At 33.0% G+C, this 23,058-nt stretch overlaps 1 protein-coding gene across 3 annotated transcripts in view; it reads left to right on the top strand.

Annotated features, from left to right (window-relative positions):
* The first annotated feature begins 1,455 nt into the window (after nt 1-1,455).
* The window catches only part of LOC132720662 (serine/threonine-protein kinase tousled-like 2), a 32,115-nt gene continuing 10,512 nt past the window's right edge, over nt 1,456-23,058 (top strand). The window contains exons 1-14 of one of the 3 annotated variants that reach the window (XM_060704834.1): nt 1,456-1,796; nt 3,423-3,522; nt 3,972-4,048; nt 5,560-5,673; nt 6,950-7,052; nt 8,407-8,462; nt 11,541-11,624; nt 12,198-12,284; nt 15,673-15,765; nt 18,104-18,214; nt 18,460-18,596; nt 19,014-19,148; nt 21,122-21,286; nt 22,716-22,797. In XM_060704834.1, the coding sequence (XP_060560817.1) occupies nt 3,977-4,048; nt 5,560-5,673; nt 6,950-7,052; nt 8,407-8,462; nt 11,541-11,624; nt 12,198-12,284; nt 15,673-15,765; nt 18,104-18,214; nt 18,460-18,596; nt 19,014-19,148; nt 21,122-21,286; nt 22,716-22,797 (1,239 nt within the window). In that variant the 5' untranslated portion in view covers nt 1,456-1,796; nt 3,423-3,522; nt 3,972-3,976. Of the gene's footprint in view, nt 1,797-2,181; nt 2,261-3,422; nt 3,523-3,971; nt 4,049-5,559; nt 5,674-6,949; nt 7,053-8,406; nt 8,463-11,540; nt 11,625-12,197; nt 12,285-15,672; nt 15,766-18,103; nt 18,215-18,459; nt 18,597-19,013; nt 19,149-21,121; nt 21,287-22,715; nt 22,798-23,058 lie in introns of those variants that run through there. The other 2 variants (XM_060704836.1, XM_060704835.1) reach the window with 2 other exon arrangements.

Here is a 23,058-nt window from a genome sequence, read left to right as displayed (position 1 = left end):
CTTAAGTTTCGGGATCTTTGGTTCTAATATTTATAGTGGTGAAGCTCGAGTACAGATTCAGCCGGTGCTAGGGTGGTGAGAAATGTTGCACTCTACAAGAGACTCGGTAAATTCGAATCTGTAAGTTTTCAATTTTTGTCTGTACTCTCGATGGATATTTTTTTCACTTCATGTGAAATATTCAATCTTACCATATGGAAATCAAAGTAGAGTATATTCACAAAAAATACATAAATGTTAGGAAATATGGTAAACAGCACAATACGTATTTATTACTCAATGATATAAAATGAATCTATATAGATCTATACTTGTATACATGCGATTTTTGGTTATTTAATTCTTTCTTTCGTCCGTAATCATCGTGAATTCATTAAGTACGTCACTTAATTTTGACTTTTGTATTTCTATAAAAAGGGATTGCAATTTTTTTCTTTCATGTTAATGGATGCTGAAACATATCATATGTACATTGTCTACCTTTTTTATAATTATTATTATTATTATAATTATTATTATTATTTTATATAATTATGAAAATCGTAAAAAGGTCACATGGTATAGGCACCGATTTCGATCGATGCTGAAATAACATATTTCAATATTAATTAATATAATTATATTATTTACAATTTACGCATTTTCCTTTGCATAAATTACGGACTTTAAATAAAAGTCCGTGCATAAATCAATGCTAGTTAGCTAGTCCATTTGATTGTGCTATAGCTGAGGCATTGTACGGTTACCGTATTTTGCATGTTTTGATTAAATCGGCAATATAATACTTTCGAGATGCTTAATTACTTATTTAAAGCAGAAGTAGGCCCTATTTCAATCACATCTCAAAAATCGACTCTTCAAAAAGTCACTAAAAATTAGTTTGAATGAAATCAATACATTAACGCACAAAAAACCAGCCCCTGAATATCCATTTAATTAAAATATTCGTGGTGTATGCAATATTGATCTAGTATCATAATATTTAAGTGCGTCACTGATGCTCTTAATACTTATTCTATGATTTGAACTTGGTTTAATATAGTATTCATTTATTATCAAAATAGATACAAAAATAAGATTTTTGTTACAAATCATTAGCATGCATTTTCATTCATTGCAACAATAAAATCTTCGTTTTTCTCTTCTTTATCCAATCTTCAAATAGCTCTATATTCTATCTTTAAATTAAATAATAAAAAAGAGATAAATCCAATGAATCTTAAACATATTAATTTGTATAATGTATACAGGTGCTTGTGCAATTGTTTCATTCGGCTACGCGCCTGTGTTGTTACATATTTGTGACTGAAAATAACACTAAACATGTTAACGCCTGGGCCGATGTCTTGTTCGCTTTATAATAGGACACACAGCAAAGCTACATGTATATACAACTCAGTCAACATCTTGGGCGGGAATAGTGATTGACTAAATGTACATGTCCGATATATTCCGAAGACCTGTGTATTAGAAAATTGAAAAAATCTTTTATTTTGTCTTTTAATGCGAATCATTGAGTCAGAATCAGTGCATCTTTCGATTTAATTTGATAGGTGTACATTGATTAAAAATCAATAAGTAACTAATCAATTAAACAATTATCCCGACACATCGCGCGCTGCAGAGTGCATATGTGACGTCACAGGTCGAGCATCAACAACGAAGTAAAGGAGAAAATTGACCATTTTTGTTCGCTAATTACGTCGCCATTTTGAGGAAAAATATTATACTGGATTGCAGACAGGGAGATCGAGCATTTAACTTGCTATTTGTGAAAGATTACAGATATGTAGCGGGTAACTATGCTTATTTTTGTGTTTTGTTAATGCAAATGTTTTGTGACCCGCCATGTTTTTCTGCCGAGTGAAAAGTCAACGTACAGTGCCCTGCAACAACTGTTTGATTACGCATTACTTTTATTGTTACATGTTATTCGTTCATAGTAAGTGTTCTGTTTTGTTGATTTTCTTCATATTTTAGGAAGGCAGGACCGATTGCTGTCAGTATTTTGGTAAATTAAACTAGGTAATTTTCCCAAATATGGCCAGAAATTCCTGTAAAAGTGCCAACCACAGCAAAATTGAGAGGTTTCCTGGACGTGCAGATTGTATCAGAATGCTGTTTTATTTATCTGTCTGACCTTGACCTAGGATAGATATGTTATTTACACTTCAAGACTGCATTATTATGCACACAGATGAATAATAACAGTGCTGAGTATTTTACTTGATGTGTTGATTTTAATGGAAATTTATTACTGGTAGGATTAGTAGAGACCTGTTTGATAAACACTTGGTTATAGCAACAACAAATTATCAATTTTATGTGGAATTTTCTTGTACAGCTGGGATGTTTCTTTATCAGACAGGCATATGTAGATATGTGTAGTATATTACTCTCTTTACCCAGTAGGCTAGCTTTAGTGGCCTCCAAAGTTACATGTTTTATTTCTTAGAATATTTATGACAGTTACAAGTAAGGTCTTGAGAAATTATATTAAATTGAATTAAGCCAAATATTTTAATAACATGAAGGAAAATTGGTGTGGAGGTAAATGTGCCAGGATCCTGAGGTGGACTCTGAGGTTGTGTGTTTGAACCCCACTATTTAGTTGTAAAGTTTCTCTTTTAAATCTCGTAATCCGAGACTGGTTTGATTCCTGGTTACGACCTTAAGAATGAGATCTGACATCTTTGCGATATATGTGACTTAACAGTATGTCTAGGACCCCCACCCCCCAAAAAAAAACAACAACAAAGGGTTTAAAAGAAAACTAAAAGCAATCTTTAGCCACCATGAATTAATGACTTCAATAAATCTGAAGCAATTCGATTCAGTTGCTTATTACTTAACCCAATGCGAGGTTAAAGTCTTCAAGTTAAACTATATGATTTCATAAGATATTTAAAAAACATGGAAAGTTTCAGACACATTCAGAACTTAGCACTTCTTAAATATCGTGTTTTGACTTCTCATTGGGATTTTGATGTAACAGCGTTCAAACCATTCATCTATAACCTGATCTTGCATATTAGCTATCAGGTACAAAAATCTAATTATCCGAGATCCCCTTTACTATTGTGATAAAAGGATGAGTAGTGTTGAACATATTGTTGTCAATCAGATATAATTCCGAAGAATATAAATTTGACAAATATGGGACTTGAACACACGAAATCGAAGTCCTGAGACCAAACTTGCTTATTGCTTCCATCTAAGGTATTACAGCAGTAGTTTATTCTTCCTAGCTGTTACTTTTGCTTATGAACAATTCACAGACGGGGACAATGTGTTTGCTCGCAAGTCGCTCGACAATGGCTACAAATACTATTTGGAAGGGACTTAAAAGTAAGTTGCTGTTAAGAAGATTTTGAATTGATACTTGTAATGTATTTCAATCGGTTCATTTTTGTATTTTTCAGAAGTTGACAAAAGGATGGTTTTGCATATTTGCTGATGAACTGTACACATAGAATGGTTGTATAGTTTAAAGCTGGCATCAAGTACAGGCTGATTTATAAAGTAAGTCTTTGACACTTAAATGGGTGGATTGGTAAACAGTTGATACGGTTGATTCTGAAAAATGGCGTTTTAATTGAAATTATATAAATTAAATAATTATATGTAACTGACTTTTAGGGAATACGTTGTTCGACGTCATGGATGCATTAGAAATGATTTTCTAGAATATTTGAATATATTTCCATTTCAACTACAGAAGCAGAGGATTTTATTAAATTTGTTTATGTTTTTCCGTGCATTCATGATAATATATGAAAGGTTTAAAGGATTTATTAAAACGCTGGTACATACATGTATATATAACTAGCTGTTTGTATTTCAAATACTCGCTATTTATAAACACATGAGCATTTGCACTGTCGAATTACAAGGCTCATCTTTAACATACTTTGAAAATTAGGCATCCTATTCTCCCATTTACAAGGCTGGTATGTTCTTTTACATTGCAGATACAATGGACAATGTAAACCTTGGTGGACTGGATCCAAGAAAGGCAGAGTTGTTAGAAGCCAGGTTTTATGGAAGGGTATGTTCAATGTTATTCTACTGTGGGTTGGAATTCCGCCGTTGACTTTGGATTCTTTCATGTGAGGAAGCTATCCAGCTAGGCTACAGAATGTTGGTGCTTATACTCAGATGCCTTTTTGTGCCTGAAATAAAGCAAGGGGGGACACTTAAGGTCTTCCTCTACCAGTTAAACTGAAAAGTTGCCATATGACCTACACTGTGTTGGTGCGACGTAATTCCTAGCCAAAATAAATAAATAAATTTTATTTAAAAATAAATTGTTTCAATTTAACATTTTAATCTAGTTAGACGTATGCTTAGAAAGCTACTCTTGTGTGGTGATTAATTTATGTTCATGTTCAGAAATGAACATGATTGAACATGATTATGCTTGTTGTTGATCGGGTTAAAATATCTAGGAACCGAAACTGTCTTTACTCTGAAAGGTGAGTGGTGGATTCAATGTTAACAAATTCGTTTCAAAGGCATATTATGATTATTATGTTTTACTATATGTCAGTTTGTTTGAAAACACTGTTTATAGATACGCAGTTGGCAGTACTTACTGATAATATAGATATTTTTCATGCCAGTGATAATATTACTTATACAGTAAAGGGACTTTAGTTGTATGTCGGTATATTCTTTGATATCTTTTACATTTATAAGTAATAAAAAAACAGGCATGTCCACTGGCTTAGCTCAATAGGGAGAGCATCAGTCTGATTTGTAATCCAGAGGTTGCTGGTTTGATCCACTGGCGATACAAAATTTCTCTGTGACTATTGATTTGAACATTAAGTTGAAAGGTTATTTTTGTCCCTCGTTATTAATCCAGAAATCATGCAGGAATTAGTAGTCCATCACTCGCAGTGAAGTTGGTAGTTACTGGTTAGTTTCCTGGAAGACTTTTAGGTTAAGAGACTGCAGAAAAATGACCATGTCTTAGAATAGGTGTTAAAACCGACCAAACAAGTTATTAAGAATAGCCACTTAAGTAAATGAATAGAAGTCATTTTTATATATTTGCAAACTTACATATAAATAACGATCAAAACCCTAACCAACTGAAAAAGAATAAATGTTGAACAGAGTAACTTAATTATGCAAAACATACTTACATGTAATGTCATAGTAAATTAGTAACATTTTGTTTCCACTTATTAATGACTAGATTAATGAAATTTTGTTTACAGTTTATAAAGATCAAATTACATTTTGTCTACATCATTATTAAATGATCAAAATTGCATATTTGTTTACAGAATATAATGAGTAAAGATACTCACAAACTTGACGCTTATGGATTTTTTCCATCGATTAGATACAAAGAAACTTTTACAGTTACGTTGGTAAATATTTCGATAAAAAGCGTAACACAGTGACTACTATTGTGAACGATACCAAGTAAGGTGCATCATGCAGCTATAAATTATGTAAATTTGTTTGTACAATTAGATTAGATGGGGAAGAAACCAACATTTGCCATATTCCGGATGACATCTATTACATTTTATAAACACATTGCAGTTTCAGCCACTTAACATACCACAGCAAATGAATGTGATGCCCCAGCAAGTGCCACTGCCCAGTGAGAGTAACAGCAACTTGAGTGCAGGCTCATTAGACAGAGAGGAGCAAGAGGTGAGTGTATACATCTATATCTGTGAGTATAACTAACATTGACATCAAATATGAATCTTAACCATTTACCTCTTATTGCCTCCTTATTTATTGAAGTGGGTGGGGGTGTATAGATTTGTCCATCTTCTTGTACAATGTATCAAAACATCGGGGGCAGTCAGAACAATAGGTAGGTAATACCGTAATAGTAAATTTCCTTTGAAGCTTTTCATTCATAAAGGTTTAGAATCTTTGACCCACACTTTAGTTCACAGTTCAGAGACTGATTTGAACTGTTACAACTTTATAGTATCCTATGGATTTTGAAAAGAATTATGGTTCTTTTTTGAACTTCAAAGAAAATTCTAGATTATCTAGGCGTTTGTTTTACTATCAAGCACAGAGAGTAGTTAAGCAAGCTGTCCTACTGACAGCTCTTGTTACATAAAACACCCGAGTTTGTTTTAAAAGTAACTTCTGTAAGAATTAAACCATTTGAATAAAAGTATTTCTGAGCTTTGTGTCCAAACTATTGTAAAACATGCTAATTATTCAAGTGTTTTTGTTAGTACCAAATATTGAATGGACAGTTTGAAATCAAGAGCTTGACAGATTCTATTATTAGAAAGCTAAGAGAAAGTTTTCTATAATTAAAAGTATTTTCCTTGTGTTTCATCTTTGGTCATTGTTTTAAATATGTGCAGTAAATTGTTCAGTTCAGTGACTTCTGTTCATTGACTTTGTGCTGGCTGCTTGTCACATGACCAGTGACCCTCATGTTGTATCAAGGGTACTTTACTCGGCAAATATACGCTAATTGTGTTAAAGATGCTTATTTTAGTTCAAAATAGTTCACTTCAGATAAAGACAACAATTTTTAGTTCAGTATAATTTCCTACAGATAAAGACAATTTTTATAAAAAATTTATATGTGTCCATGGCACACATAATTTCCTAATTTTTAATACAGATTCAAGGTAAAAATTCCTAATACCAGTGATGATTCTGTCTGTCATGATCTGGTAATACTTAGAGAGGAATACAATCCCATGTTAATGTATATTGATTTTTATGCACACATTTTGATATATCTGTCTGGATATGTACATGTATATATCTTCTAACTTAATGGTTTAAGCTTCTAGATTTGAATCGCTTTCATTCATATTGATTTTAAAGTTAATTAGCACAATGTACAGAAAAGGGACAAACTCATTAACAAGGTCATGTGAAAGTGTGGAATAAATTTGTACAGAGTGTGTTTAAGGATAGAATATACGTTATTATTTAAAAGCAGGTCTTTCACGATTTTCAGGTTCACACTCCGGAGAAGAGAACGCCGTCAGAGAGGAAGAGAAAACGAAAACCTACTAACAGTGATAGTAATCATGACGGATCACGTAAGTTCATGTGAATTACTTATATAAGACTTTTATATAAATTTACATAGGAAAATAAATTTTTATGACTGTTAACATTTAGTGTGTTCGCGGTAACAATTTCTACCCTTGCAACCAGTGCAGACTAAGATCAGCCGGCAATTCTGTGTCTCCTGATCATGGTCCGCACTGGCCGCAACTCAGTTTAAATTTAAAATGTTCACGAAAAGATGAATGGTTTTGTCCAGATTATGCGATAAGGGCTACAGTATGTTTGTTATCAGATTGTTTAGGCCTATTACTTGAAATAACCTACTGCTATCAATGTAAAAATATACCTGGTTTAAAATGCAGTTTATTGAAAGGGAAGCTATTTAGGTAGTAGGCATAATAAGAGTTCATTCTAGAACCTTGTCTATGGTGCCAGGAATTTTTACCACCAATTAACTACAACAGGCATCGAAAAATATTTTTAAAGTCACTTGTAGTGAAGGACAATTGCTTCTAAACCCATTGTGCAGGCAACATTTTTCTACTCGTCCTGCATGGAGTTCTTTAAAATTCTACTCATAATTACAAGTGGACGAGTGAAATTTTCAACCTCTCTACAAGCAGACGAGTGAAATTTATAATATCTGTACAAAGATGTCTAACATAAGTTCATTTAAAGAGATATTTTCACTTCCCTATGTCTTTAATCATTCTTAGAGAATATACAAGCAAATAAACCAATTTTAAGGTTTCTGTTTTTCAAGAAAAAATGTTTTATGATTAAACTTTGAAACCATATTTGCACTTCTCTGTAATCATTCGTAGAAAATATATAAATAAATTGGGTTTTAGGTTTCTGTTGTTCAAGAAAAAATGTAACATAATTAATCTTTGAAAGTGCTTATTCTTATTTTTTCCTATCAAACAAAATGAAAAAGAAAAATGACTATATATGGTCATAGCTGTCTTGTGGTGTAAATACATTGACATATTATTTATTGATTGTGTGCTTATAATGTATGGAGAAGGAAGTGGAATACTTACTTAAGTATTGGAGAAAATCTCAAAGGCACATTAAGGGCTTCAGAAAGGGCAAACATGAGTTTTATAACATTTTAATAACGGTTTAAGAGTATGTGAGATATTTTATCACCTGAAGAATTTAGAAGAATGTGAAGTTATTTATCATAACCATAGTAGACTTTAAAAAAGTATTTTAACTTCCATACCAAATACTAAGTCACTATAACTATGTATTGCCATAAAGTAATGGAAGCAAAAGATGGTTAAGAGGACATCAGAAAAAAAAAAAGATTTTGAGAAGTAAAATAAAAAGTATTTCTGGGCCTTTAATGTTGTAATGTATTCCTTTGTTTATTTACAGTTCTAGCTAAAACAAGACCAGAAGCAAATGGGAAGAAAATCAATGAGTATTTTAAAGTAAGTCATTAAAATGTCTAATCTTAATTCTTCTTAGTATATCAAAAACTGCTAGTTTTGCAAAATGTCTTAAGTAGCAATGTTGGACAAGATTTAGAGTTTAGCATAGCTGAACAAGTGTATTTAACGACTGTTTTCAACTCTGATATTTAATTGAAGAAATATAAATATTGTTACATATTTAATTAAGAGTAGGATGTAATTGGAAATTGAGCTTAGGATGTAATTGGAAATTGAGCTTTTATATCAAGCATGTGAAAAGGAAATATAAACAGGCAACGTGTGTCAAGAATAAGTAATAATCTTAATAGTGTAAAAATTTCGTTATTATATGAGGAAAGAATATTTTGGATTAGAATAGTTATGGGGGGATAAAGGAAATTAAACATGGAAACTGAAACATCAAATATGATTTAAGAAAGCAAGAGTTGTATGATTTCCCTTAAATATGGTTGGAGTATAATGCTAAGTTAACCTTCAGAATTTGTATAATGGATCCACTTAGCATTGAATTTAGAATGGTCTGTTCAAAGTTTAGTGGATTTCAGTATCAAAATTAAAAAAAAATACAGAAGTGCAAGCTTGTTAAGTTCCATAGCCGTGGCAAAGTTTAAAAAATCAATTTACGTTCTGGCAATTTAAGTGTAAAATGCATTTTTAGCTTTTCGTCCGGCGTCCGTCCGTCCGGCGTCCGTCGTCCGCCCGTAAACTTTTACTTTAAATGACATCTCCTCATAAACCACTAAGCCAATTTCATCCAAACTTCACAGGAATGTTCCTTTGGTGGTCACCTTTAAAAATTGTTCAAAGAATTTAATTCCATGCAGAACTCTGGTTGCCATGGCAACCGAAAGAAAAAACTTTAAATATCTTCTTTTAAAAAACCATAAGAGCTAGAGCTTAGATATTTGGCATGAAACATCTTCTAGCGAGTGTCTACCAAGTTTGTTCAAATAAAAGCCCTGGGGTCAAAATTGGCCCCGCCCCGGGGGGTCATTGATTTTCCCTATATGCATATAGTAAAAAATTAAAAAATCTTCTTTTAAAGAACCCAAAGAGCTAGAGCCAAGATATTTAGCATGAAACATGTTCTAATGGGTGTCTACCAAGTTTGCTCAAATAAAAGCCCTGGGGTCAAAATTGGCCCCGCCCCGGGGGTCATTGATTTTCCCTATATGCATATAGTAAAAACTTAAAAAATCTTCTTTTTAAGAACTCAAAGAGCTATGGCTAAGATATTGAGCATCAAACATGTTTTAATAGGTGTCTACCAAGTTTGTTCAAATAAAAGCCCTGGGGTCAAAATTGGCCCCGCCCCAGGGGTCATTGATTTTCCCTATGTGCATATAGTAAAAACTTAAAAAATCTTCTTTTAAAGAACCAAAAGAGTTAGAGCTAAGATATGTAGCATGAAACATGTTCTAATAAGTGTCTACCAAGTTTGTTCAAATAAAAGCCCTGGGGTCAAAATTGGCCCCGCCCCGGGGGGTCATTGATTTTCCCTATATGCATATAGTAAAAACTTAAAAAATCTTCTTTTAAAGAACTCAAAGAGCTATGGCTAAGATATTTAGCATCAAACATGTTCTTATAGGTGTCTACCAAGTTTGTTCAAATAAAAGCCCTGGGGTCAAAATTGGCACCGCCCTTCATTGATTTTCCTTATATGTGTATAGCAAAAACTTAAAAAATCTTCTTTGAAAAAACCCAAATAGCTAGAGTTAAAATATTAAGCATGAAACATCTTTTAGTGAGTGTCTACAAAGTTTGTTCAAATAAAAGACCAGGGGTCAAAATTGGCCCCGCCCCGGGGGTCATTGATTTTCTTTATTTGTGTATAGCAAAAACTTAAAATCTTCTTTGGAAAAACCCAAATAGCTAGAGTTTAGATATTAAGCATGAAACATCTTCTAGTAAGTGTCTAAAAAGTTTGTTCAAATAAAAGCCATGGGGTCAAAACTGGCCCGGCCCCAGGGGTGTCATTGTTTTTAACTATATGTGTATAGTAAAAACTTTAAAAAAATCTTCTTTTAAAAAGCCCAATGAGCTAGAGCTTAGATGTTTAGCATGAAACATCTTCTTATGGGTGTCTACCAAGTTTGTGCAAATAAAAGCCCTTGGGTTAAATTGACCCTGCAACGTTTGGGTGGGGGTTGGGGGGGCCTATATACAGGTGAGCGACCTCAGGGCCATCATGGCCCTCTTGTTTTGCTTATGTATTAAAAAAAAGGCACTTTTATTTACTCTCTTAGACTGTAGGCTTCTGGCTGATAGATTTTATTGATTTATTATATACATTGCTATATGAGTCAGATTTCTATTTATAATCTCTTTTATTGGTATTTGTTCTGTATCAGCATATGTAATAAATGAAAGTACATTTTTCAATCTTTTTCATTTTACGCACAAGAACCGTCAATGCTAACTATGCCATTAGTCATTTAAGCTACTTGCTAAAAAGAATTTAATAAGCCAATAGAAGTTATATTTTTTTGGCTACATGACTTTTTGCATGCTTTAATGACATATAATTTTGTTCAAAGGAAGATAATTAAACTTATTTTGCTAAAAAAATTTCAACCAGGGTAAGCCAAATGTCATATACACACATCTTTTTGTCTTCATTATCTCTCTTTCATTTAAAGAAATCTAAAAAAAAAATTTAGGCCAGTGTTTCTGCTAGTGTCTAAAATTATGCTTGCAGGGCACTAGCGGATGTTACATGAAGTCAAAGAATATCTATTTTGTGTGTGGAAGCTTTCCTGATAGACAACTGATTAGTGAATCTACCTAGGCCTGTAATTTAATGTAGGGGAAGTCGGAAGCCTGTAGGATTTATAACCATAGGCTTAGCAGTAGTGACAAATGCTATGTTACTTGAGCATAGGGAAAAAATTAATAATCTAATTCTTTTTAATTTTACAGATATTTTTCAGTGTAAGGTTATTATACAACTAAAGATGGTGTTGTGCTCAGGTGATTTTTTGTGCCGAGTTATAGCCCTTCTTGACAGTTCACAGCTTGTCCGTCCATGTTTCTAAGTAAATGAAGTAATGTTATAATTGTATTTTATTGCAGCAACAATGCCAGTCTCCTAGTCGTAGTCAACAGTGTGCCTCTAATATAGGCACCAAGTCACCATCACCTCAAGGTGTTCAATATGTAAGTTAACAACTTGGTTACTATTGGGGAATATCAAAAAAAAAAATCTGGGACCGTCTCTGATACAACTACGGTGGAACTTGCTTATAACAAATTTCTGGTGAATTTCTGGGAATTTGATTTGTTACATTCCAACTTTGTTGTATTTTCATTTTCAGTGCTTGGACAGGCCATGTTTTACATTTAATGTACCATTGAAATTGGGGGGCGGGGGGGGGAGGTGTTGTTAAAAGTCTGAATTGAGAATTTACTAGTATTGAACAGAAACTGCTTTGCACCATATGAATGAATATCGGCTCTTGTTCATATTTTCTTGCAAGAGTTATTTCAATTGATTCCCTTTTGAATAAAAAATACTTGTATTTTTTTTTAGAAAAGTGCATGTTTATGTAAGTTATTAAGCTAAGGATTTCACTTTATTTTTGCTACTTATGCAACCATATTTGTTATAAGTGATCTCCACTGTATATGTAAAAGAGATTTGTTTTGTGGGTTCAAGCAGTATGTTGATTTTTGTTAGTGTATGAATCTCCAAACAGTTTCAATTTTAAAGATTGCACTACTTTCTTTCAGTCATATATGGCCTCCTCTCCACAGAGTAGTAATTCAAACAGTATGCACAGTTACCCAGCTTTGTTCCTCTCGGCGAAAGCTATACAGGTAGGGTCAGATTTATGTATTTATTTCTTTATCTACTGTTGGATCAGTATTTTGTAACCTGACCCATATCCCTGGAATCAGGAAATTAGCAGTCTTGTTTGCTTGTCCGACACTTGTGGTAGGTGACTTTAATCTTTACTGGTGAAGGCAGACCTCAAGTGCTTCTTCGTGTGCATTATTTCAGGCATGAGTAGGAACCCGAGCAGAGCCACTGATCTTCAATAAGCTAGCTGGATAGCTTCTGTACATAAAGTATTAAAGTCCCCTACAGGATTTGAAACTACAGCAGTAAAGGGCAAGCGATTTGAATTGAAGTCAACTACCTTAGTCACTTGGCCACAAAGGCTTATATGTTACTTCAATAATATGAAATTAGCTAAGAATAGTTACAAATTGAATAATGTACTTGTTTAACGCACAAATTCATTATAGTTAAGGTTAAATGACTCAAAACATTTTTTTTTCTGATTTGGATTCAGGGATAGTAAAAGCTTAAACATATGAAAGGGTAGAAGTAGCTTAAGTCATTGTAAGTTTAGCTCAAAAACATGTAAAAGGATAGTTGTCGCTTAAGAATATGTGAAAGGATAGTTGTCTCTCAAAAGCATGTAAAAGGAAAGCGAAAGGGTAGTTGTAGCTGAAGAACATGTGAAATGATAGTTGTAGCTCAAAAAACATGCAAATGGATAGTAAAAGGATAGTTGTTGCTTAAAAATGTGAAAGGAAAGTTGTAGTTCAAAAAAATGTGAAAGGATAGTTGTAGCTAAAGAACATGTGAAAGGATAGTTGTAGCTAAAGAACATGTGAAAGGATAGTTGTAGCTTAAGAATATGTGAAATGATAGTTGTAGCTTAAGAACATGTGAAAGGATAGTTGTAGCTTAAGATAGGGTTGTCATCGATTCAATCGATATCGGTGTATCAACGATCTTTGTTATCCGATTCGATATTGATTCCATTTTTTAAATATCGGATATCGAATGCACATATAATTTCTAGCTAAAGAGACTTCAGTGAACAGGTGTTATAGAACTGACAGACCTGTTTACTGTCACAAAACATCATATAAAGTTATGAATGCCAGAAACATTTTTTTTCTAAATTGAAAATGGAAATCAATGCCCAAGTTACCTCCCAGTGTCTCTAACGAATGCTGCCTAATTTCTTTGTAATCTCGCACGTCTGCTAAGTGGATGTGTAGAAATGCCAAGAAAAATTTGTCAGTGTTTCTTTGTAAAAATTATGATTACAAAATGTTAAACTTAAATAATTATTCAGGTTCTACACACTATAATTTGCCAATTAAACCCGGCCTAATTGTAACGGCAAGGAACGGGATTTAGCATGATCAGTAACTACGTAATAGCAACAACAACAACTAAAGTAAAATGGAAAAGACTTTAAACTTTATAGTTACTAGTCATTAGTTTTCATTTATAGCTATATGATAAAAAAGAAACAAATTGTTCAGTTTTCATAGTTTATCTTTTTTGCATTTGTCTATATATAACTGCTTTGTCAGTGTCCTTAGGAAACATTTAAAAAGACTTGAAAGCTAAAATTTAGCCTGGCAATCGATATATCGCTGTATCGCCGATAATTCATTACCGATATATCAATACAAAAATCCTTATCGATGGCACATCTAGCTTAAGAACATGTGAAAGGATAGTTGTAGCTTAAGAATATGTGAAAAGATAGTTGTAGCTCATTAACATATAAAATGATAGTGAAAGAGAAGCTGTAGCTCAAAAACATGGAAAGGTTAATTGTAGCTAAAAAACATGCAGATGGATAGTAAAAAGATAGTTGTAGCTAAAGAACATGTGAAATGATAGTTGTAGCTTAAAAATGTGGAAGGATAGTTGTAGCTTTAAAACGTTGAAGGATAGTTGTAGCTTCAAAAACATGTGAAAGGATAGTTGTTGTTCAGAAACATGTGAAAGGATAGTTGTAGTTAAGAAACATGTGAAAAGATTGTTGTAGTTCAGAAACATGTGAAACGATATTTGTAGTTCAGAAACATGTAAAATGATAGTTGTAGTTCAGAAACATGTGAAAGGATAGTTGTAGTTCAGAAACATGTGAAAGGATAGTTGAGGTTCAGAAACATGTGAAAGGATTGTTGTAGTTCAGAAACATGTGAAAGGATAGTTGAGGTTCAGAAACATGTGAAAGGATTGTTGTAGTTCAGAAACATGTGAAAGGATAGTTGAGGTTCAGAAACATGTGAAAGGATAGTTGTTGTTCAGAAACATGTGAAAGGATAGTTGTAGTTAAGAAACATGTGAAAAGATTGTTGTAGTTCAGAAACATGTGAAACGATAGTTGTAGTTCAGAAACATGTGAAAGGATTGTAGCTAAAAACCATCATCTCTCAACAAGTTTTCTCCTGGAATGATATAGAAAAACAAAAAAAAATGTTAGAAAAATGCCGTTGGGGCTTTTTAAGGGATAACTTACTGATCTGAAGGGTTTCCTATACCCTATAGCTGGGTAAAAAACATGCAATATATTATATGAACTCCACTTAGATTTTTTGACATGATGGTACTGGAAATAATTCTTAAGATTTATTTTCCATTTTATGTAGGTCTTGACCAATAACTTGTGTACAAAAAAATAGGTCATTCGCTCACTCAGTTTTACCAGATTTATTTTTCTAATTGCAAATAATGACCCCAAAATGAAAAGCTCTGCACGCTTTTCACTCAAGTCGTTCTAAAATAGCACAACTATGTATGTCTGAGAATATTTCTTAATTATTTTTAATCTTGATAATCTTTAGCATATCATTTTCTTTTAAGTGCTCAAGCTGATCTATGTAAGAAATTTCAATTTTATATTTTTACGACTTAATGCATGGACCTTTCCGGTGTTTACAGTTTTATGTAAATTGGCTAACTTGTTATCCAATCGCTACAGTGAGATAATACATAGTCACTGGTTGACCTGGTTTGCACAAAAGAACACGTGCTTATGTTTGTGATACTGTTTGTGAGCAGTTGACCTAGCAATGAATGGAAAAGGTGTGACTAAATGTTCCGCAACGAAAAAACGGAACGGTCCATAGATCCCTGACCTGTCTCATTCTAATGATCAGATTTGTGGATAAAATCAGATTTTCACCACATGTTTGATAAGATAAAAGCACATGTCCATCTTTGTGGTTAAACCTATTGTTATTCAATTTAAAGGTCAGAGATTGGGGTTTTCTATATGCCTATGGTCAATCCAACTTCTTTTTGTCATGTTTCTTGAACATTTTTCTCTGAGTACAACATAATTATATATCTAAATACTTCTTAAGAAAATACTTCTTAAGAAATGACCAAACTGCTTTGAAACATAATGAAACTTCTGGATCTGTGATGTTCTTTTTTTTGCAGACTGATTTATCAGCTATGCAGCTGAAAGCATTAGAAAGTGGAGCATCTAATGATATTGCAGAGAAGGATCAAAGAATAGAAGATCTAAATAGGGTAAACTTCATTCTTCATTTTAGTTCATTTTGTAAACGCTAGTGGAATGTAGTGTAGGTAAATGTCATCGGTGCAGTGTAGCAGTTCTCCATAGAATTTGTTCTTAATCTTAGTCAAATTGATCTTGAACGTTGAACAACATTCTTAAAAATGGAAACCCCGGAATTTTTAATGTCTCTAGATGAGCATTTTTATAATTTAAGAAAAAATTAGGCTGTCACAGATGTTATAATTTGACTGAAAATTGATGACAGTAATTGCTATGTATTTACTTAATTATTAGATGAATAAATAATATTTCTTGAAATAAATAGTACATGGGTGCAAGTTTAATGGAAGTTTCGTTTTTTCAAGTGCATTTTGCAAAATCGAAAATCTGTTGAGATATTTTGAGGGGTATTGTATGGGGTGTACTTTTTCAAACCATTGAAACCATTGATCCAAATTTGATAAAGGAGCAGGGCCGGCAAAATCAATTGTACGAGTTGCCCGAGTCGTAAAATTGTAGGTCTGGGCAAGTAAAATTCTGCAGTTTACTTGTCCGTGGACAAGTAAATTTCGGCGGCTAAAAGAGGAATTCTGAATAAAAAAATTTAGTTCTTTTCTAATAGATCTAAATCAGAAGAAAAATCACACTTTTAATACAAAAACTAGCGTGTGAAGTGTGGTGTCATTCCTGAGGGCATTCCGTGCATATTAGGGTGTTACTATTTTAAGTGTTTACATAAATAGCGACCAACCAGGCTTGGGGTTTTCCTTACGTCATGCAGTTACTGCATGCGCGCGGCAATTAACTAATTATTGAACGTATCAAGGTCACTATGTGGGGTACATGTTTGTTTTGGTTTATGACTGCCGACTTAGCCTCTGCAATAAAATATTTTCGGTAGCAACGGGGATTCTGCCATAAAATTGACTTGGAAGCTGTGGTCTTTTCAAGCGCATTTATTGTTTAGATAGCAGACACAGCATCAATCTCGCAACAATTGTCTTTGAAATACCGCTGTGTCGTACGAAAATTAAATACATTGTATAGCTTTTCCAGGTCATTCGGGAATATTTACGCTCACATCGGCAATTTGACTGCTTGAATTTATGTGGACAAAGTCATTTTATAATTTATTTTATGTAAAGATTTCTTGTGAAAATGCCTTTGTTTTTGAATGTCTAATACTGGTGTTAATGTATACATGTCAGTTTCATCGTCGTCGATAATAATGATGTCAAAATTTTCACAATTCATCTGCTGCAACCAAGCGTATATATGTAAATGATATTACATTCTGTGGCAATCATAATTATACTGTTAAAAAAGCCAGATGTCATCAATTTGACAAATCTAACTCAAGAGTTAACAGGATTCAAATGAATATTATATAGATGAATAGAATAAGGAGTGAATAAATAAGAAATGGTACCAGAGTGCAAAAAAATGAAGACAATATTTTAGAGCAATTTGGGTGCAAGGAAAACTGAAAAAGTGCTGGCAAAAGTCAAAGACCAATGCTCCTTCCAGTAAAATATACACAATTTGTCGATCACTGTTGTTCTACTTTAATCTACTGCCGTTAACATTTTATAAATATATTATATTATAATCATAATATATTATATTATTAAACATATGGCACAGAATGTTTAATAAAATTGAAAGAAAGTTCATAATCATATTGCTCTTCTTTATTGACATTTGCAGTAAATATTAAAAATAAATACGGACAAGTGAACATTGAGTACGGACAAGTAAATTTCTTAGGTTACTTGTCCGTGGACAAGTACAATTTTCTGAGATTTTGCCGGCACAGTTGTTTTTTAGGCATCAATCCTAGATATAAAACACGTAAATGTGAAAACCAAACATAGTTCTCTAGGATATGCAAAATAACATGAACGTTTAGGAATATGGGTATGATAACTCCTTGCATGCAATTTTAACGTGAATTTGTTATAACTATTTAGAATGGCATGCTAGTAGTTTTTATCCAACGAAAGAGACACTTGGTAATCGATCTCTGCTTTGGTTCAAAGATGGACACATTGATATACAGAAATTTATCGTATTATCTGTTAGTCAAAATGAAGTTCCACTATGAAAGATTCATGGAAGATTCATGGCATTTTAGGCATTAAAATATGCAGTGATGCAAGATATTCTGTGCACGGTGTTGCCCTGAAACCTGGGGCTCCCAAACAAAATGTTTTTTCATAAATTCTAACTTGCACCCATGAAAGTTTGTGGTTGATTGGTGTGTCTGTTTGTCATACAATTGGTTTGCAATTAATAACAATTCTAAAAAGCAGTTCAAAAAATAGCTTGGATGATGACTTTTTTTTCCAGCAAAATGAAGAGTTGCGGCGGCAGCTTACAGCACAACAGAAACTTATAGAAAAACATAAAGAAAACCTGCAAAAATGTCTGAATGTCAACAAAACATTATTAATAGAAAAGGTAGGTGTAAACATTTGTGTCAAAGATGATGGTTTTATGCCAATTGCTTTTTAAGCCAAATGTCTCAAACAGGATTTCATAGTTAATGATGCCAACCATAACCCATAAATACCTTAGTAGTGATCTGCACAAGGTATTTCAAAACCTATTATTTATTTTAAGATATGATTTATACATACAGATGGGAGTAGCTATAATAGAGTTCTGATCTGGTTATGTACCAATTTATCTCAAATCTTTTTCAGAGTTGTTTAGAAAAGAAAACTACACGGCAGAAAAGTATGGAGAATCGACTCCGGTTAGGGCAGTTTGTTACACAGAGACAGGGAGCTACGTTTGTTGAAAATTGGGTCGATGGCTGGGCCTTCACAGATCTAATGAAGTGAGTTTAATATAGAAATAAGTAAAACCATTGCATTTGTTTTGATCTTTGATATATTCTTCTACAATACTACTGAGCTACCCAATCGTGCACTTAGCTCTATAGGGACAACATTGGATATGTAATCCAGTGGTAGCTTTTTAAGCCCTTGATAAAGCAATTTTCTGGGAAATACGAGGTCTTCCCATTGATTTTGGATTATTTTCATTTATCCAAAACCCTTCTATATGAAATATGATATATCAATATGCATATATTTTGTTGCATATCATGAAGGAAAAGAACCATAAAACCACAAATCCTTAAATTCAATAGAAAAGGTACTGGTTCTTTTTTTGAAGATCTATAACAAGATTAATGATTGGTTGATATATATAGACGAGAGTTATGATTGGCTAATTTTCATTCTATTAATAGACAACAAGAGAGAATAGCTCAAGAAAGGGAGGAGATAGAGAAACAGAGGAAGTTGTTATTGAAAAGAAAACCAACATCCACTATATCCAAAAATACCAAAGACGGCTTTCTGAAACCAGGCACAGGTGAAAAAGTGTAAGTATTCATGCATGTATCATAGAACTGAATGTTGTGCCTAGTATATCCCCTTTAAGGTACATTTAGTATCAAATATGAAAATGATTTTATTCTTCTGGAGAAAAGGCAGACCTGTTTGTTGTCTAATTGTTTAGAGCATGCTAGATGCTAAATGATACTGCTTGAGAAATATGTTGTAATAGTAGTAAACGGTAGAAAATGTGGTATTTTTTTTCTCCCATACGAAGTATTAAATAACTAAAGTAATAGTAATAATAATAAGAATTTTATTTAAAGAGGAAACATACTTTGCAGGGTTGCCAGCGGACTTGAAAAGTCAGGGAAATTGGGTATTTTTTCAAGGTCAGGGAATTGTCAGGGAATTTTGAAATTTGGTCAGTGAAAAATGAAAATCCTGAAAAGTCAGTGAAAAGTCAGGGAAAAATTATTTCAAAGGTCGAAAAATATGCGCATTGAAGGTCTTTCTTGGCTATGGCAGTCTTTAGGCATTTAATATTTGACTTTATCACTCTCACAGTTAGCATTAAATTCAAATACCAGTAAACTATGATATTAAGAAGCATTATATGTCAACTTAGTGATTATAATACCCAGTATTTACCTTAGAACATCATTCAGCTTAAAGACTGAAAGGCTTTGCAACCCTTGTCTCCAGAGCTGACTAATACGTAATTTCTGTTGCATAATTTAACCAGTTTCCATCATGTTTGCAAGACAAATATTCTTGTACAATTTCTTAGTGTCAAAGCAAAAATCAAAGCAGGTTATATGCCAATATGGTAGTTTGGTATACATGTATACTGACTAGATTTTGTTAGTAATTAAAAGCCCTTCTTTGCTTTTTGCTTTGACACTAAGAAATTGTACAAGAGGATTTGTCTTGCAAACATGATGAAACTGGTTAAATTATGCAATGCTATGTTTTTCACTCTAACTTTTTTTCACACTAACTTACTTCACTCATTCAAAGTCTTTAATTTTATTGTGATTATTTCATGATATGCCAAAATGAGCCCTATGTTCTTGTTTTCACAATCAGTGGAGTTTATCATGATGCCTTATACAAGTAACTGTGTTAAATGTTTATTGTTCTTATAGTTTAGAGATGTTTGAATTTTAAGTTTTGTCATACAAGTATTACTCTTATAGTCTTGGTGTTTTATGTGTTACTACTGGGAAGGAAAGAGTGACTTATGTGATTTCTAATACAGATGCTTATATTATGATTCTTCTGATTTTCATGTCATATGTTTCACTGACCAACAGTCACACTGTATTTGAATAGAAATAGTTAAGAATAGTAGAACACAATGTTTGAATCATTACTTTGATGTAAATGTTTTATATTTTGGAAAATAAATACAAGTTTACATGCAAAAATATAATGGGAGGATTGGACGGCTAAAAGGGGAGGTCAGGAGGACGTTTATGTGTTTGACGATTTTGGTCAGTGAAAAACATGAATTGGTCAGTGAAAAGTCAGGGAAAAGTCAGGGAATTTTATTTCACCAAAGTGCTGGCAACCCTGCTTTGGCAAGACTTAGTTTTTCCATATGAGCCTTTAGACTATACTTTTCTTTATGACTGAAAAGTAAACAAAGTTTCAGCTTCATGGCTAATGAGAACGGTTTTTGAAACTGTTACAAAATTGCTAAAATAAAAAGCTTTTAAGAAGTATGTCAAAGCTTTATTATTTAGTTTATACACATTCATTTTAGTTCTATTGTGTTGAAAGCTATAAGCTTATTGAAAAACTCTTAAAACCTTTCCTGGAACTAACCAGTACTTAGCAATGAGTGTAAATTTTCTTGCTCAAGGAAATAACGGCTTGCCGCTGATGGGGTTTGGAACCCACAGGGCCAGCAATCCTTAGATTACTTGTCTGACGCGTTTACCACTTGGCAATGCAGCCATTATTATTTCACTGATAACTTTACACAATACTAAATGCGGATGTATTTTTGTTAAAGGTTAACGTTTCCAGAGTTTTATGAACGAGATGACATCATGAAGTTGCGGCAAGCTGCACTAAAGAAAGAAGACGTGGATTTACAGTTAGAATTAGAGAAGTTGGAACGTGAGAGAAATCTACATATACGTGAACTTAAACGCATTCATAATGAAGACAATTCCAGGTTTATACCGATTTATACAAAATATTGCTCGACCGGATGTAAACTGTCTTTTTATTAGTTTCTCATGAACAAAGAAATGCAGTTTTTTGCTTGACTGTGATCACTACGTCATTGATATTGTCCTTGTTCAAAAAATTTCATGTATCCCATAATTCAAACATTTTTATCAACATGAAACTTGGAATACTTGCTTATCATGACAAGATGCAGTTGTCAAGACAAAGGGCATAATTCTGAAAGCAATGTGTTTGGAGTTGCTACATTTGAATTAATTCTATTTGTACATGAAATGATGCACTAAGGACATCCAAGTTTTTTGTCAAACAGTAAGGCTAGAAATTTTGCTTAAAACCAAACTAAGGGGGAAAAAAAGAGTTATGAAACATATAATATAGATATTTGAATGTCTTATATTACTAATACAGTTAAACTTCGTTCGCTTGAACTCGGATCGCTCAAATACCTCCCTTCGCTCGAACTCATCGCCCAGTCCCGGCAAAATTCCTATATAATTTATTGGATATATATCGGATCGCTCGACCACCGATCTCTCGAACCTGATCTCTGGTCCCTTCGGCAGAAATATAGTGAAAATCAAACCTTTTCGGTCGAACACAAAAAGACAAGTCGGTATGTCCTAAATAAATGTCAGTCGGTGACACATGTTTTTAACACCTCGTGATCGTGACAAAGGTAATAAAGGTTAATTGATACAAAAAAAGAGGTGTTGTAACCGATTTATTTGTATGAAAATATTGTTGATTTGCCGTTTATGGTAACGATAATAAGAAAATAACTTGTGAAATAAGTGAAATATGCATGCCAATAAAGAATGACATTTACCCGGACGGCTTTAATTACAACCGTGGTTCATGTAAAGTGAATCGTAACATCGTTATCTATTTATAGTATGTGTGTTTATTTAAGTAAATGACTACAAATAGATGCTGCTGTAAATGTTTTTAATAAATATTTCATTAATTTATTTTTTAAAATTAAATTCATCCCATTATAAACATATAAATATATTTTATACATTATACAAGATTGGTGTGATTGCCCAATCGAACTCAACCAATAACAATATGCATGAATAAAGATTAACACAGCGTACCGTTAATACTTAATTTAAACACCGGGATAATAATTCTGAATATATATGACATATTCGACGAACAGATATACTAACAAACAATTATATTGACACATTTATCATTCGACCGATGTAAGCTAGGAAAACTTTTAGGCATATGATCAACGTAATAATAGTTCAACCTTGGTTGGCTCGAACTACCGATCTCTCGAACAAATATGCACAGGCCCTGCGAGTTCGAGCGAACAAAGTTCGACTGTAGCTGATTGGCAAAGTGATAACACAAATTTCTTCCGTAAATGGGGAAAATAACACATTTGTTTATTTTATTTTCAGATTTAAAGACCATCCTATTCTGAATGAGAGATATTTATTGTTAAATCTCATTGGAAAAGGTGGATTCAGCGAGGTTCATAAAGTAAGTATATTGTGAATGAACTTAGTAGAAAATATTGTGTGTTAAAAATTGTATGACACTGCGAAGTTGAATGGTTTTGTTTTCATATCTTACAGAAGGTACCAATCATTTTTATGCCCCCGCCATGTAATGGCCGGGGCATATAGTGTTACCCTGTTCCGTCCTTCCGTCATTCTGTCCTTCCGTCATTCTGTCATCATCAGTTTCCGTTCATTATCTTAGTAATGGTTGCACATATTCAAATCAAATTTGACATATGGA

The sequence above is a fragment of the Ruditapes philippinarum genome, unplaced genomic scaffold (assembly GCF_026571515.1).
Source record: "Ruditapes philippinarum isolate M1 unplaced genomic scaffold, ASM2657151v2 ctg1099_1_1_1_1, whole genome shotgun sequence".
NCBI lineage: Eukaryota > Metazoa > Mollusca > Bivalvia > Venerida > Veneridae > Ruditapes > Ruditapes philippinarum.
Note: the sequence above shows the minus strand (reverse complement) of the source record. Positions and strands in the feature narration are given on the sequence as shown.